At 44.9% G+C, this 17,500-nt stretch overlaps 1 protein-coding gene across 1 annotated transcript in view; it reads left to right on the top strand.

The window, feature by feature from the left end:
* Positions 1-9,495: 9,495 nt before the first annotated feature.
* Positions 9,496-17,500, top strand: part of gaa2 (alpha glucosidase 2) — a 21,231-nt gene continuing 13,226 nt past the window's right edge. Inside the window, exons 1-8 of the mRNA XM_083521868.1 lie at positions 9,496-9,659; positions 10,781-11,398; positions 11,485-11,630; positions 11,807-11,972; positions 13,514-13,610; positions 14,712-14,831; positions 14,994-15,112; positions 17,372-17,500. The exon at positions 17,372-17,500 is cut by the window's right edge and continues 3 nt beyond it. Coding sequence (XP_083377994.1) covers positions 10,790-11,398; positions 11,485-11,630; positions 11,807-11,972; positions 13,514-13,610; positions 14,712-14,831; positions 14,994-15,112; positions 17,372-17,500 — 1,386 coding nt within the window. The 5' untranslated portion in view covers positions 9,496-9,659; positions 10,781-10,789. The remainder of the gene's footprint in view (positions 9,660-10,780; positions 11,399-11,484; positions 11,631-11,806; positions 11,973-13,513; positions 13,611-14,711; positions 14,832-14,993; positions 15,113-17,371) is intronic.

Consider the following 17,500-nt stretch of genomic DNA (forward strand, 5'->3'; position numbering starts at 1 on the left):
GCTAAATTCTTTGCCATCTTCAGGACCTCTCACTGGTGAAGGAAGAGCTGTGGAACTGACTTGTTTCAGTTTATGAGAGGAACACATCACTTCAGGACATGCTGTAGTTGGAAAATAATCGACTTTGGGGTGGTAACAGTGATTCCACTTCGTTGCCTCACTGATTATTTTTTCCTAAAACAGCAGAACGACGGCGTGATTTCTTGATAAAACACCATGTTGTGTATGAGGCACAGGGTGTTTAGGATTAAATGATGTTTTGGGTGAAAACCAACAACTTTTTCCAGTTCACTTCACATCTGAAGTGTTTGTGTGCGATTTTTGTGTCTGCTGATCAGGCGTGTCTGACGTGTTCACACACTCCAGAGTAGAGAAGAAGGTGAAGCCGTGTCCCTGGAGAACGTTGCCTCAGAGTCAGCAGATACTGAATCCTCTACAGCAGCTCTGATCAGTGACATCAAGAACACAACACTTCATCTTCTCATCAAATCTTTGACATCACAATTAATGCAAGTCCTCAGACAGAGGGTTGAACATCCAGTGTGTGTGTGTGTGTGTTTGTGTGTGTGTGTGTGTGTGTGTGTGTGTGTGTGTGTTTCTTCTATATATAATGCAGCAGATTGAGACAGCCTGCTGAGAGAACAAGGTCAAATGGAGATGTTTTTTTGGTGTCTAGTCATTTCTGATATTTTTCTGCGTATACATCAGGAGGAAGAACAGATCTGCTGTACGTGCTGTAATACTGTAAACCCAGAAATGAAAACACGCTGGAACTCTGGGATTTGTTTAGTTTGACACAACACCGTATAATTCTACATTTCTACTTTTTTCTCAACATGCCATGCTGATAATCTTCACTTCCAATAAAACATTATTTACTACATTCTGGAATAAAGGCTGTTCACTAGCGGATGTTTAGACTCTCAGATACACACTATAGTGTATGTATGTGTGTGTATCTGTGTGTGGACACATTAAGAGTCTACAATCAGAATTGATGAAGTATTTGTACTTATAATTAATCAAAATTTATTTACATGCACTATAATTGCCTTGTCCATCCGTGGGCAGATCCTGGAGATTAATATTACATACAGATTCTTGAACAGTTCCAGAAATCATAATCACTGAATTATTCCCAATAGTCTATTCTCTTCAAAGGAATCAGCCTTGAGCCCTTCAGATTTAACAGTGCAGTGCCCACAGCCTCAAATCCATGAGAATGAAACTCACGTGTAGGTGATAACGTCAGAATTTTCACGTCCTCTGATTAGACGTCACTAGTCAGAGCTCACAACCCGCATCTGTAGCAAACTGCACATCTCAAATATATTCATAAGGATTTAATTGCTGTTTTTTCATTCCACAACGACTGCCAGAGGAGAAGAAGCTGATTTGGTTGCAGAAACACTAACAAGCACATTTACAAGACCCACTTTTCAGAAAAAGCTGCACATGGTGAGAAAAAGTCACCAAAACAGTGTAAAACAGTGTGACTGGTGTGGACAGCGGCGTACAGCTCGGACAGCAGTGTAGTCCACCGGATAGCGGTGTAGTCAACCGGACAGCACCGGACAGCGGCGTACAGCGGCGTACAGCGCCAGACAGCAGTGTAGTTCACCGGACAGCACCGGACAGCAGTGTAGTTCACCGGACAGCACCGGACAGCACCGGACAGTGGCGTACAGCGGCGTACAGCAGTGTAGTTCACCGGACAGCACCGGACAGCACCAGACAGCGGCGTACAGCAGTGTAGTTCACCGGACAGCACCGGACAGCACTGGACAGTGGCGTACAGCGGCGTACAGCAGTGTAGTTCACCGGACAGCACCGGACAGCACCGGACAGCGGCGTACAGCAGTGTAGTTCACCGGACAGCACCGGACAGTGGCGTACAGTGGCGTACAGCAGTGTAGTTCACCGGACAGCACCGGACAGCACTGGACAGTGGCGTACAGCGGCGTACAGCAGTGTAGTTCACCGGACAGCACCGGACAGCACTGGACAGTGGCGTACAGCAGTGTAGTTCACCGGACAGCACCGGACAGTGGCGTACAGTGGCGTACAGCAGTGTAGTTCACCGGACAGCACCGGACAGTGGCGTACAGTGGCGTACAGCAGTGTAGTTCACCGGACAGCACCGGACAGCACTGGACAGTGGCGTACAGCGGCGTACAGCAGTGTAGTTCACCGGACAGCACCGGACAGCACTGGACAGTGGCGTACAGCAGTGTAGTTCACCGGACAGCACCGGACAGTGGCGTACAGCGGCGTACAGCAGTGTAGTTCACCGGACAGCACCGGACAGCACCGGACAGCGGCGTACAGCAGTGTAGTTCACCGGACAGCACCGGACAGCACCGGACAGTGGCGTACAGCAGTGTAGTTCACCGGACAGCACCGGACAGCGGCGTACAGCAGTGTAGTTCACCGGACAGCACCGGACAGTGGCGTACAGCAGTGTAGTTCACCGGACAGCACCGGACAGTGGCGTACAGTGGCATACAGCAGTGTAGTTCACCGGACAGCACCGGACAGCACCGGACAGCGGCGTACAGCAGTGTAGTTCACCGGACAGCACCGGACAGTGGCGTACAGTGGCGTACAGCAGTGTAGTTCACCGGACAGCACCGGACAGTGGCGTACAGTGGCATACAGCAGTGTAGTTCACCGGACAGCACCGGACAGTGGCGTACAGTGGCGTACAGCAGTGTAGTTCACCGGACAGCACCGGACAGCACCAGACAGCGGCGTACAGCAGTGTAGTTCACCGGACAGCACCGGACAGCACCAGACAGTGGGGTACAGCAGTGTAGTTCACCGGACAGCACCGGACAGCACCAGACAGCGGCGTACAGCAGTGTAGTTCACCGGACAGCTCCGGACAGTGGCGTACAGTGGCGTACAGTGGCGTACAGCAGTGTAGTTCACCGGACAGCACCGGACAGCACCAGACAGCGGCGTACAGCACCGGACAGCAGTGTAGTTCACCGGACAGGGGTGTCAATGTCACGTGATCTATGATCTTAAGTGTGCAAAATTTTTGTCTTTGACAGGAAAATTATCTAAACATTCCACAGTATAATGTAGCATGACTTTGCATGTCCCTTACGAGGGAAATATCAAGGTCCATGACGTCGGAGTGACGTGGGGCCGCCTTCCCGTGGGCTCACCACCTGCAGGAGGGACCGTAAGGGACGGTGCTGTGAGGATTGGGTAGCAGTCGAAGGCGGGGGTCTGCTTAGACTGCTGCCCCCGCGACCCGAATTACGGATAAGCGGGAGAAAATGAATGAATGAATGAGGACTTTGCATGTGTGTGTGTGTGTGGTGTGTGTGTGTGTGTGTGTGTGTGTGTGTGTGTGTGTGTGTGTGTGTGTGTGTGTGTGTGTGTGTGTGTTTTAAATGCTGTCCTATCTAATGAAAGCAGTTGAGTGTTCAGTACCAATCCCACAGCCGAAATTTCTGATAATATTTAAGCCACAGCTCAAAGTTATTGTGTTGTTGGAAGACAGAGAGTGGTGACCCTGTCTGTTATCTGTCTGTTATCTGTCTGCCGTCTGACTGCCGTCTGACTGCCGTCTGTCTGTTGCCTGTCTGTTGCCTGTCTGTTGCCTGTCTGTTGCCTGTCTGTTGTATCCAACACAAAAGAAAGATCACTGAGTAGATTCTGCATAATGGTGGATTTCAGTTATTGAATGTGTGTGTGTGTGTGTGTGTGTGTGTGTGTGTGTGTGTGTGTGTGTGTGTGTGTGTGTGTGTGTGTGTGTGTGTGTTGTGTGTTGAGGTGATTTCATGTAACTCCTTGATTTAGTAGATTACAGGAAACTGTGTGTGATTCAGGTCCAGAACTTTACATCCAGCTGTTTGTAATATTTAAGTTGAGAAAGTTTCTCATATTCAGATTCATGCTGCATTGTTTCACTCATTTATTGATCTTTTTATCATTTTTTAGAACACGTCTATTTCAAACTGTAGTATAATATAAATATCACAACACAAAGAAACAAGTTGATTCAACACTTTTTCTGGACTCCACCCACTTTATAATTATCATTCATATTCTTCTTCCTCTTTTCTCTCCTCTAATGTTACATTTTTCCCTCTTCTCGGTCTTCTCTCTTTTTTTCCCCCATTCTTTGTTTCTCTCCTCTTCCTTCATCACAGTCACTAACTAGTGTATTTATAATGAACTATAAAGTAGTTTTCATGATGAAATGAAGATGAAGGAGCAAAACCGTAACCTCGAAACTACTAACGTTTTTTCCTGTCATAGTGAAATAAACCGCAGGTAAAGACTGCGTTATTTAAATATGTAAATACTTGACAACTCATTTACATAAATAAAAGCTGATCAGCTGATTTCCTCTTAAGTGTCTCTCATTAAAACTGAAATCAGGTTTATATTCGACTCTCGGATCATCAGCCACTCTGACGTCATGAGTAGACACTTCACGTGTCACGTGGCCTGGCGTTTATAGAAGCGCCAGACTCTGGAGTGTGTTCTATCCATAACTCCGGGAAGCAATCAGAACTCCTTCAGAGCATTCTGATAAAAAAAAAAAAAAAAAAACCCTGGCGTCCAGGCGGCATGTGTTCAGAGTCGATCCGAGCGGCTGCGATTATAAAAATCTAAACAGTTGTGAGAAGTGAAATATTTACACAGCGGCAACAACAGCAGCATGTATTTAGGGTCTTTAATGACCTCTGTGTGTTAAACCCAGCAGCTGCGTGTGTGTGTGTGTGTGTGTGTGTGTGTGTGTGTGTGTGTGTGTGTGTGTGTGTGTGTGTGTGTGTGTAATAACTGTACTACTACAGTCTTTGGATGATTGTAAGTGCATTATATTAATGGATTATGGAAGATGTGACTCCTCTGGACTCAACACTTCTTTTTACTGATATCAGAAATAAATACTGACATGAATCACATGTACACGGTCGTACAAGTCTCAGTTTTAGACAAATAAATCTAACTGACTGTCTGAGTTGCATCTAACTGTGAGCCTATGAGCCTCCATCATCACAAACTGTGATCAGATCTAGTGGGCGTGTCACTCTGTGTGATCACCTGACTGCCCTGAAGGTCCCTGATTGCCTGCATGAATCTACAAAGTGAGTAAGAAAGAAATCAGGTCCAGACTTGAATCCATGAAAGGGATTGAATTGACCTCTGTCTCCATCTTGTGGAAAAAGTGGGTCATTACATGTTCTTGGTATTATAGTAGAAATAGATTAATAATAATAATAATAATAATAATAATAATAATAATAATAATAATAATAATAATAATCTTCTTCTTCTTTCGGCTGCTCCCATTAGGGGGCGCCACAGCGGATCATCCGTCTCCATACCACCCTGTCCTCTACATCTGCATCTTTCACACCAACTACCTGCATGTCTTCCCTCACCACATCCATAAACCTCCTCCTTGATCTTCCTCTTTTCCTCCTACCTGGTGGCTCCATCCTCAGCATTTTTCTACCCATATAATTCATGTCCCTCCTCTGCACATGTCCAAACCATCTCAATCTCGCCTTCCTCACCTTGTCTCCAAAACGTCCTACATGTGCTGTCCCTCTAATAAACTAATTTCTAATCCTGTCCATCGTCGTCACTCCCAACGAACATCTCAACATCTTCAGCTCTGCTACCTCCAGCTCCACCTCCTGTCTTTTACTCAATGCCACTGTCTCTAATCCATACAACATCTCAGGTCTCACCACAGTCCTATAAACTTTCCCTTTCACTCTCACAGATACTCTTCTATCACAAATCACTCCTGTCACTCTTCTCCACCCACTCCACCCTGCCTGCACTCTTTTCTTTACTTCTCTAACACACTCTCCATTACTTTGCACTGTTGACCCCAGGTACCTGAACTCCTCCACCTTCTCCACCTCTTCTCCCTGCAACCGCACCCTCCACTGCCCTCCCTCTCATTCACACACATGTACTCTGTCTTACTACTACTGACTTTTATTCTCCTTCTCTCCAGCGTGTACCTCCACCTCTCCAGGATCTTCTCCACCTGCTCCCTACTCTCACCACAAATCACAATATCATCTGCAAACATCATAGTCCAGGGAGACTCCTGTCTGACCTCGTCCGTCAACCTGTCCATCACCACTGCAAACAGGAAAGGGCTCAGGGCCGATCCTTGATGCAGTCCAACCTTCACCCTGAACCAGTCTGTCGTACCTACTGCACACTTTACTGCCGTCACACTGTCCTCATACATGTCCTGCACCACCCTCACATACTTCTCTGACACACCTGACTTCCTCATACAATACCACAACTCCTCTCTCGGCACCCTGTCGTACGCTTTCTCTAAATCCACAAATACACAATGCAGCTCCTTCTGTCCTTCTCTATACTTCTCCATCAACATCCTCAAAGCAAATTATGTCTGTGGTGCTCTTCCTTAGCATGAAACCATACTGTTGCTCACAGATGGTCACCTCTTCTCTCAGCCTGGCTTCCACTACTCTTTCCCATAACTTCATGGTGTGACTGATCAACTTTATTCCCCTGTAGTTACTGCAGGTCTGCACATCTCCCTTATGTTTAAAGATCGGTACCAGCACACTCCTTCTCCATTCCTCAGGCATCTTCTCACCTTCCAGAATCCTGTTAAACAATCTTGTTAAAAACTCCACTGCATCTCTCCTAAACATCTCCATGCTTCTACTGGTATGTCATCTGGTCCAACCGACTTTCCACTCTTCATCCTCTTAATCGCTGCTCTCACTTCCTCCTTACTAATCCTATCTACATCCTGCTTCACCAACTCCACATCGTCCAACCTTCTCTCTCTCTCTGATTTTCCTCATTCATCAGCTGCTCAAAATACTCCCTCCATCTTCTCAACACACTCTCCTCACTAGTCAACACATTTCCCTCTCCATCTTTTATTGCTCTAACTTGCAGTACATCCTTCCCAGCTCGGTCCCTCTGCTTGGCCAATCGGTATAAATCCTTTTCTCCTTCCTTAGTGTCCAACCTCTTATACAGTTCCTCATATGCCTTTTCCTTGGCTTTCGCCACATCCCTTTTAACCTGCTGCCGCATCTCCTTGTACTCCTGCCTACTTTTCTCATCACTCTGTCGATCCCACTTCTGTTTTGCCAATCTCTTTCCCCTAATGCTCTCCTGCACTTCCTCATTCCACCACCACGTCTCCTTGTCTTGCTTTCTATTTCCAGATGTCACACCAAGTACTTTTCTAGCTGCCTCCCTCATCACTCCTGCAGTAGTTGCCCAATCATCCGGCACCTCTTCACCACCACCGAGCCCCTGTCTGACCTCTTCCCTGAACCTCACACTACACTCTTCCTCCTTCAGTTTCCACCATCTTATTCTTCTTTCAAACCTTACTTTCCTCCTCTTCTTCTTCGCCTCCAAAACCATCCTACAGACCACCATCCGATGCTGTCTAGCTACACTGTCCCCCGCCAACACCTTACAGTCTCCAATCTCCTTCAGGTTGCATCTCCTACACAGAAGATAATCCACCTGTGTGCACCTTCCTCCACTCTTATACGTCACCCTATGATCCTCCTTCTTCTTAAAATACGTGTTCACCACTGCCATTTCCATCCTTTTAGCAAAATCTACCACCATCTGCCCTTCCACATTCCTCTCCTTAAAACCATACCTACCATCACCTCCTCATCACCTCTGTTCCCTTCACCTACATGCCCATTAAAGTCTGCCCCAATCACCAATCGTTCTTTCCTAGGTACACCATCTACCACTTCATCTAATTCACTCCAGAATCTTTCTTTCTCCTCCATCTCACAGCCAACTTGTGGAGCATAGGCACTGATGACATTTATCATCATCCCTTCAACTTCCACCTTCACGATCATCACCCTATCAGAAACTCTCTTCACCTCCACTACACTCTTACTGTACTCTTCCTTCAGAATCACCCCTACACCATTTCTCTTTCCATCCACACCATGATAAAACAGTTTAAACCCCTCCAATGTTCCTGCTCTTACTCCCTTTCTACTTGGTCTCCTGAACACACAACACATCTACCTTTCTCCTCTCCATCATATCAGCTATCTCTCTCCCTTTACCAGTCAAGTCAAGTCAAGTCAAGTTTATTTGTATAGCGCTTTTCACAACAGACATTGTCTCAAAGCAGCTTTACAGAAAACAACAGTGAAGGTGAATGGTGTGCGTTTGTCCCTGATGAGCAGCCGTGGCGACAGTGGCAAGGAAAAACTCCCTTAGATGATATGAGGAAGAAACCTTGAGAGGAACCAGACTCAAAGGGGAACCCATCCTCATATGGGTGACATCAAAAGTTTGGTCATAAATCTTTCAACAATACAGAACAATTTGTGATCATCATAGATCCAGCATCAGCTTCTCCATGCCAGGGCCTTTAAACACTCGGCATCTACTTCTCCATGATCATCCATAGGTCCATAATCTTCACGAGGTGGGACGTGAATACCAGTCATAGTACCAACATTACCGAACCTCCACTCTCCTCCACTTCTCCTTTCCCTGCCGTCTCTGTAGACGTCTTCCTCCTCTCCTTCTCCTCCTTCGGCCAACAGTAGCCCAATTTCCACCGGTACCCTGTCGGCTAACGATACCTGTGGCGGTCGTTGTTAACCCGGGCCTCGACCGATCCGGTATGAAATTCTTATTTGTGATCCGCATATTTGATTTGGCACATGTTTTACGCTGGATGCCCTTCCTAACGCAACCCTCCCCATTTACCCGGGCTTGGGACCGGCACTAAGAGTACACTGGCTTGTGCCCCCCTAATGGCTGGGTTGGAAGCAAAACCGGAATAATGTGTTGAAATGAAGGAGTTTTGGTAATAATGCGAGCTGCCGAGTTCTGAAACTGTTAAACCATAACAAGAGATTTGCAATAATGAATATTAAATATTATATCTTATATATAAATATACCATGTGAAGGTAAATTTTTAAAGCTTTGTGTTTTAACTTTATCAAAGTCTGAACGGAAGGAAGTTTTTAATCAGTTGTTTCATTTTATTTTTATCCTTTTTTTTTTCTTTATTATAATAAATGTTAAATGCGATCCGATCCAGCAGATGGCGGCAGAGTAGTTCTGTAGAATACAGAGCAAGATGACTGTAGGTGTGTTCGAACACTACAGCGCGCGCAGTCCTGCGCACATTCTGGTCTATTTATCCACTCGGATTTTTAACAGCTGTCAGAATTAACGATGTTCAGAACATCACACAAAGATGTAGAAGAAATTTATAATAAACATATGGAATCGATTAACCTAAAAAAAATAGCAAAAAAAATTATAAATAATGAACGAATCACTCTTTGAGACGACTCGCTCTTCTGAGTCACATTAAAGACTCGTTTCAAATAAAAGAATCACTTTTTAAGACGACTCATTTTATGATTCACATTAAAGACTCGTCCAAAATGAACGAATCACTCTCTGGTTCGACTCGTTCTTCTGAGTCACATTAAAGACTCGTTCTTCTCATCAGTAGCTGCTGCTCCGGGCTTCGATGTGCGCAGGCGTGAAGCAGCTGCAGGTTTGAACACGTCTCCAGAGCCTCGGAGGGAGTGTGTAAACAGTCCGGGTTCCTGCTGCTTTCTGCCATGTAACACACACACACACCTGCTCTCTGTCCTCATTCACACGGTAATCTACTTTATATTCAGATGTTCTTCATGTTTTATTCACATCATTCCGAGCAGAAGTCAGTGTAACTGGTGTTTATGGCGGACAGGGTGCTCAGTTTAAATCTGAATCAAACAGGGATTATATCTTTATAAATAAACAGCGTTAATAATCACTAATCAGTTTAGTGTCTCTTTTACCTTCACAGATCAGGGTGAATATATCTTTATTAGGTTGTGTTTATATTACAGGTGTGTTTTATAATTAGATCTGCAGTTTATTTTGATGATTTAACCGCTAACAAGCTGCGCGATAAAGTGAATCAGTTCCGGGACAGGAACCGACACCTGACTGAAGCATTCATTAAGATGAATTTTATTCATTAAAATGTAAAACAAAAAATCTTAATAATAAATAAACAATAAAAATCTATAATTAGATCTTAAAACTGCAGGAAGTCTTTCCTAAGAATACTAAAGCAGCAGTTTACATAAAAAGTCGACTCAGTGAGCCGGATCTTGTAGGTGAGCTTTAAGAGTCGACTCGCGCATGAAAAGAGTCATGAGCTTTTAGGTTTCTCAGAGGGTTCCTGCGCAGAAACTGTAGTTGGAGCAGCTGTGAAAGATGAACCTCAGGTTAATAAGTTGCCGTGGTAACGGGTGGGTCATAGAGGCATTAATAATGCAGGGGTTACAGGTGTGAGATGTTTCTGCAGTATTTATGGAAGGTGTCTCCAGAGTCAGTGCTCTGTCAGGGTCAGGGGTAAAGTCTGATCTTTTCCCACATCTTCAGCACAGAGCAGCTTACACGTCAAAGAGGAGAGCAGATAGACCCCGTTACTTTGTGCTGGTGTTTTATCTTCAGGGTGACATGCACTGGACACGCACAGCGTTTCGCTCAGTCTTGTGACCGATCTTTAGCATTCAGCATTTCCACCACACGAAGACATGATTTTCACTTCCTCTTCTTCCTGCAGCTAAATAAAAAACAGGGTTTTTTCAACCTTTAACACATCTGCAGCTTCAGTCATGTGAGAATAAGTGATGTAGTGTAGATAATAAACCACATGGCGGCGCCAGAGTGCCGCTTCAGCCGTTAGCTATGTTTACGTGTTTATAGTAAACCTGGTGCTCTGCTTTCAGCTCCTCAGCATGGTGTCATATAAGAGATTAACCCCCGAGGAGGTGCACTTCTCTGGAGTGCCGTTACTTCAGGCTCATGATGATCATCAGGACAGTGAGATGAAGGTAGAGGATGCAGAGCGCCCCCTGCTGACCCGGAGGCCTCGTTGGTCTGTCACTGCTGCGCTGCTCATCTTAGGAGGCTTCATCCTCGTAGTCCTCGGCATCTGGTTGCTGGGAACCGTCCTTTGGCTGCGTGGCACGCCCTCTGTAGGAACTCGCCGTCCTCCACCCCACGCTGGTCCTCCCGGCGAGGAGAACCGGACACAGCCGGAATCCTGCTCCATCATTCCCGAATCCTGGAGGTTCAACTGCTACCCGGAGAGAGGAGTCGTGGTGACCGAGGAGATGTGTCACGCCAGGAACTGCTGCTTTACCCGAGCGTCCGAGGAGAAGAGCGGCGTCCCGTGGTGCTTCTATCCCACAGAATTCCCGTCCTATACGCTGGTGTCCGTTAACGACACCGAGACAGGAATGAACGGGAAGCTGCTCCGTACTCAGAAGACGTATTATCCGAAAGATATCGAGGTCCTGAAGCTGGAGGTGCTGTACGAGTCAAACAGCCGGCTGCGTCTCAGGGTGAGAGATTGGTTTGATTTATTTTAGTCGTAAAGTCCAAATCTGTTGCTTTTGTGTTTCGAATCGGCAGCATTTGTGTTCCTCAGATAACAGATCCAGCACAGGAGAGGTTCCAGGTTCCTATAGAGGTTCCTGTGGTGGGGAAAAGAGCTCCAAATCCCCTGTACACTGTGGAGTTCTCCAAACAGCCGTTCGGGATTATAGTGAAGAGAAGGCAGAACGGAGCAGTGCTGTGAGTCCTGCTGAACATTACAGCAGATCTTATATCATCTACACCATACAGTATACTAACACTGTACGCTCCTCGGAGGGGTGTGTGTGTGCATGTGTGTGTGTGTGTGTGTGTGTGGTCACATGAGTCTGTGCTACACTACACTGTAATATAATTGTGGTCTTCTCTGTCTGAAGGTTGAACACTACAGTAGCTCCTCTCTTCTACGCTGATCAGTTCCTGCAGATGTCTACAGCTTTACCTTCAAAGTTCCTCTATGGTCTCGGAGAACATCGCTCCAACCTGGTGCATGACATGCAGTGGAGCACCTTCACCATGTGGGCTCGAGATGCAGCTCCTGAAGTGAGCACACACACACACACACACACACACACACACACACACACACACACACACTGCCTGGGCCTGTTGTTACGCTCTGAACCGTGGTGATGATGTAGAGAACGATTGTTCATGATCAGTTTACTGTTTATCTGTTCAGTTATTTACATTAGAGGTAAACCGATTCTGATATCTGGGTCTGATCCTACTCGCCAATAACTGATTAATCAATCATTTTAAAATAGATACTGGATTAAAAAAAAAAAACAGTAAATTTAAAATAAACTGAACATGAAAAGGTGCTAAATAAAATAAATATATGAATAAATATTGAGTAAAATAAGACACGCATTTAAACGGAAACAAAAAGTAACATTCCAAATAAATAAACAACAGTTCGATCCAAAAAGAGAGAAATACAGTGGTACCTTGACCTCTGAGTTTAATTGGTTCCGTGGACGAGCTCGTATCTCAGTTTACTCGCACATCAAATCAGTTTTTCTCATTGAAAATACTTAAAATGGCATTAATCCGTTCCAACCCTCAAAATGACCCCGTTTTTATGTTTGATGTTATTAAATTGGAAAATACATTTCATAATAACACATCCTGTATAAAAACATAATAAAAAAGAGAATGTAAAGATATAATAAGGGTTTATTCAGTGTATTTACCCTGGAGATGAGACGAGTTGAGCTAACGGATACGCCAGCAGAGGGGGGGTGGTGGTGGGGAAGGGGTAGAGGAGATAAGCGGAGGAGGAGGGAAAACTCGTTTTTTACTATCACTCCTGTACACTACGTATCCCTAAACTTTACATTTTTTACTTTTTCTTCTTTGCTTATCTTAATTTTCGTCACAATCTTCGCTTGCTGGCTTCGCTTCACCATCTAGCAGCGGCGTCTCGAGCTCGTACCTCAAGTTTTTGCTCACGTAACAAAGCAGAAAATCCACAGTGACCGCTCGTACCTCGAAAAGCTCGTAGGTCTCGTAGGTCAAAGTACCACTGTAATACACTTCAACATAACAAACACATGGTGTCAGTGATTCACCTCTAGAGGGTGCTCTCTTGCTGTATAACACCACCCGGAAAAACTATACTGTAGGTATGGATTCTTGCGATAGTTTTAGCAAATAATTAATCTGCAAAACTGATAAATCGATGATTCAACCTTTAATTTACAACTGTGTTTTTTTTTTCTTATTGTTATTAATATCAGATTTTGAATTAGATTTAATTTGAACCCTTTTCTGTCCTGATGTGAATCTGAAAGCTTGGATATCTCAGGATCTTCTTTATTTATAACAGATTCAGATAATATTCTTAAATTCTGAACTTTTAAGTAAATACTTTTTATATAAGTGCTTAATTAGCGATATACAGCACTCACGTCTAATAAATACACATAAATGTGTAGCGAATTAGACCAACACGTATCATCCAAAATATTAAATAGAAATAAATATGGGTTTGTTACGGTGATATGGGTGGAGCTGCTGAATTGAGTAATATTTTCAGAATCTGATCAGATATTTTGTTCTACTGTTTCGTGTTCCTGTAGGAGCTGATCAACCTCTACGGAGTTCATCCTTTTTATCTTCTCATGGAGGCTGATGGACTGTCACACGGCTCTTTCCTGCTGAACAGCAACGCTATGGGTGAGACTGTGTGTGTGTGTGTGTGTGTGTGTGTGTGTGTGTGTGTGTGTGTGTGTGTGTGTGTGTGTGTGCGCGTGTGAGTGATCAGTATGAAGTGTAATAAAATTGACTTTATTTTAAACTTTGGACTTTGAGCAGTTTTTATTGCTGCAGGATGAAAGCAGGCGTACGATAAACTGATAAAACGATAAGATTTGTTGTTTTCTCTTCCTCCTTTATTAACGCTGTTCCCTTTCTCATACCTTCCTGCAATGTTCTGGAAGCCATCTGATCATCTCATTCAGCAGAAACTAAAATTATTCCTCAAGTAACTCGACTAATTCAAATTCAAAACTGCTAATTATTTTCCTCGATGCTCACAAAGCACTGTGTTTCCCCACGGACCATTATTACTGACGCACCAGCTGCAAAACTCTGGAGGGCTCTGGACAGTAAACACTATAGAAGCTCGTTCAGCTTTTTATTTCTCTCCATTCTGACTTTATTTCACGGATCGGGCAGCGTCACCCGTCTGTAGAGACAGAAAGTTTTACACATTAAAAATAAAATCGAGAATCACATGGTATTAAACTGAGCCTCTGATCCTGGAGAGAACTCTGACTGATGAATCAGAGGAGCCTCGTTCATACTCCAACATCTTCACGCTTCAGGACCACAACATGCACAATGATGCACCAGAAATGTTGCATGTATTTAAGAAAAAAAGTCGGAATATCGGGATAAAAATCTGGAATATAAAAAAGGCTGAATTTAGCAAATGTAAAAAAAAAATAACAAAAAACAAAAAAAAAAAACAGGAGTTTAACGCAGCAGAATGAAAACTGGAGGAACGGAGAGAAAGAGCGAGGGATGAGGAGATTCAGGTTAAACTAAAACATAAACAATATTCGGCGTGTTTACTGTTAAAGTCATTTAAAATCAATATTTTTATTGATAATTTTTTATTTATTTATTATTTTGATGACATTTGGCAGTAAAATGCAGTAAATAGGTTCACTTTTCACAGATATTCTTGTGCACAATTTCAGCAAAAAGAAAAGTGATTTTTTCTAAAAAGGAAACGTGTTTATTTAAGAGCCCCGTGTGATCATGTGTGTGTAGATGTTGTCCTCCAGCCTGCTCCTGCTCTCACCTGGCGCACCATCGGGGGAATTCTGGACCTCTATGTGTTTGTTGGCCCTGATCCGAGCTCTGTGGTGTCGGAGTACCTGGAGGTCGTAGGTCAGTGGAACGTTCACAATATGATAATTATGATGAGAAGGTTTCGGCGGTTCACACTACAGTATTTCAACACACACACCTTCTGTAGCACAGCGTGTCCTATTTTACTACAGATTCAGAATATTTTACAATCCTACAGCTTTTCCCGTCTTTTCTCTTCAGGAAGACCTGCGATGCCGGTGTACTGGGCTCTGGGGTATCACCTGTGTCGCTGGGGTTACGACTCCAGCAACAAAACATGGGAGGTGGTGAAAGAAATGAGGAATTATGGAATACCACAGGTACAGTGTGTGTGGGTGTGTCTGTGGGTGTCTGTGGGTGTCTGTGGGTGTGTGTGGGTGTGTGTGGGTGTGTGTGGGTGTGTGTGGGTGTGTGTTTATGAAGGAAAAGGGTGTGTCGGTGTGGGTGTGTGTGTTAATGAAGGAAAAGGGTGTGTGTGTGTGTGTGTGTGTGTGTGTGTGTGTGTGTGTTTATGAAGGAGAAGTGTGTGTGTGTGTGTGTGTGTGTGTGTGTGTGTGTGTGTGTGTGTGTGTGTGTGTGTGTGTGTGTTTATGAAGGAGAAGGGTGTGTCGGTGTGGGGGTGTGTGTTTATGAAGGAAAAGGGTGTGTGTGTGTGTGTGTGTGTGTGTGTGTGTGTGTGTGTGTGTGTGTGTGTGTTTATGAAGGAGAAGTGTGTGTGTGTGTGTGTGTGTGTGTGTGTGTGTGTGTGTGTGTGTGTGTTTATGAAGGAGAAGTGGGTGTGGGTGTGTGTGTTTATGAAGGAGAAGGGTGTGTGTGGGTGTGGGTGTGTGTGTTTATGAAGGAGAAGGGTGTGTGTGTGTGTGTGTGTGTGTGTGTGTGTGTGTGTGTGTGTGTGTGTGTGTGTGTGTGTGTTTATGAAGGAGAAGTGGGTGTGGGTGTGGGTGTGTGTGTTTATGAAGGAGAAGGGTGTGTGTGGGTGTGGGTGTGGGTGTGTGTGTTTATGAAGGAGAAGGGTGTGTGTGTGTGTGTGTGTGTGTGTGTGTGTGTGTGTGTGTGTGTGTGTTTATGAAGGAGAAGTGTGTGTGTGTGTGTGTGTGTTTATGAAGGAGAAGTGGGTGTGTGTGTGGGTGTGTGTGTTTATGAAGGAGAAGGGTGTGTGTGTGGGTGTGGGTGTGGGTGTGTGTGTTTATGAAGGAGAAGGGTGTGTGTGTGTGTGTGTGTGTGTGTGTGTGTGTGTGTGTGTGTGTTTATGAGGGAGAAGGGTGTGTGTGTGTGTGTGTGTGTGTGTGTTTATGAAGGAGAAGGGTGTGTGTGTGTGTGTGTGTGTGTGTGTGTGTGTGTGTGTGTGTGTGTGTGTGTTTATGAAGGAGAAGGGTGTGTGTGTGTGTGTGTGTGTGTGTGTGTGTGTGTGTGTGTTTATGAAGGAGAAGGGTGTGTGTGTGTGTGTGTGTGTGTGTGTGTTTATGAAGGAGAAGGGTGTGTGTGTGTGTGTGTGTGTGTGTTTATGAAGGAGAAGGGTGTGTGTGTGTGTGTGTGTGTGTGTGTGTGTGTGTGTGTGTGTGTGTTTATGAAGGAGAAGGGTGTGTGTGTGTGTGTGTGTGTTTATGAAGAAGGGTGTGTGTGTGTGTGTGTGTGTGTTTATGAAGAAGGGTGTGTGTGTGTGTGTGTGTGTGTGTGTGTGTGTGTGTGTGTGTGTGTGTGTGTGTTTATGAAGGAGAAGGGTGTGTGTGTGTGTGTGTGTTTATGAAGAAGGGGGTGTGTGTGTGTGTGTGTGTGTGTGTTTATGAAGGAGAAGGATGTGTGTGTGTGTGTGTGTGTGTGTTTATGAAGGAGAAGTGGGTGTGTGTGTGGGTGTGTGTGTTTATGAAGGAGAAGGGTGTGTGTGTGGGTGTGGGTGTGGGTGTGTGTGTTTATGAAGGAGAAGGGTGTGTGTGTGTGTGTGTGTGTGTGTGTGTTTATGAGGGAGAAGGGTGTGTGTGTGTGTGTGTGTGTGTGTGTTTATGAAGGAGAAGGGTGTGTGTGTGTGTGTGTGTGTGTGTGTGTGTGTGTGTGTGTGTGTGTTTATGAAGGAGAAGGGTGTGTGTGTGTGTGTGTGTGTGTGTGTGTGTGTGTGTGTGTTTATGAAGGAGAAGGGTGTGTGTGTGTGTGTGTGTGTGTGTGTGTTTATGAAGGAGAAGGGTGTGTGTGTGTGTGTGTGTGTGTGTTTATGAAGGAGAAGGGTGTGTGTGTGTGTGTGTGTGTGTGTGTGTGTGTGTGTGTGTGTGTGTTTATGAAGGAGAAGGGTGTGTGTGTGTGTGTGTGTGTTTATGAAGAAGGGTGTGTGTGTGTGTGTGTGTGTGTTTATGAAGAAGGGTGTGTGTGTGTGTGTGTGTGTGTGTGTGTGTGTGTGTGTGTGTGTGTGTGTGTGTGTGTTTATGAAGGAGAAGGGTGTGTGTGTGTGTGTGTGTTTATGAAGAAGGGGGTGTGTGTGTGTGTGTGTGTGTGTGTTTATGAAGGAGAAGGATGTGTGTGTGTGTGTGTGTGTGTGTGTGTGTGTGTGTGTTTATGAAGAAGAAGGTTGAGTTGTATGATTGTTTCAGGAGGTACAGTGGAACGATATTGACTACATGGACCGCGCTCTGGACTTCACCTTCAACCCTGTGAGCTTCTCCACACTGCCAGACCTCCTCAAAGACCTGCACCTCCACAACCAACGCTACGTCATGATC

Source organism: Silurus aristotelis (assembly GCF_946808225.1).
Source record: "Silurus aristotelis genome assembly, chromosome: 20".
Taxonomy (NCBI): Eukaryota; Metazoa; Chordata; class Actinopteri; order Siluriformes; family Siluridae; genus Silurus; species Silurus aristotelis.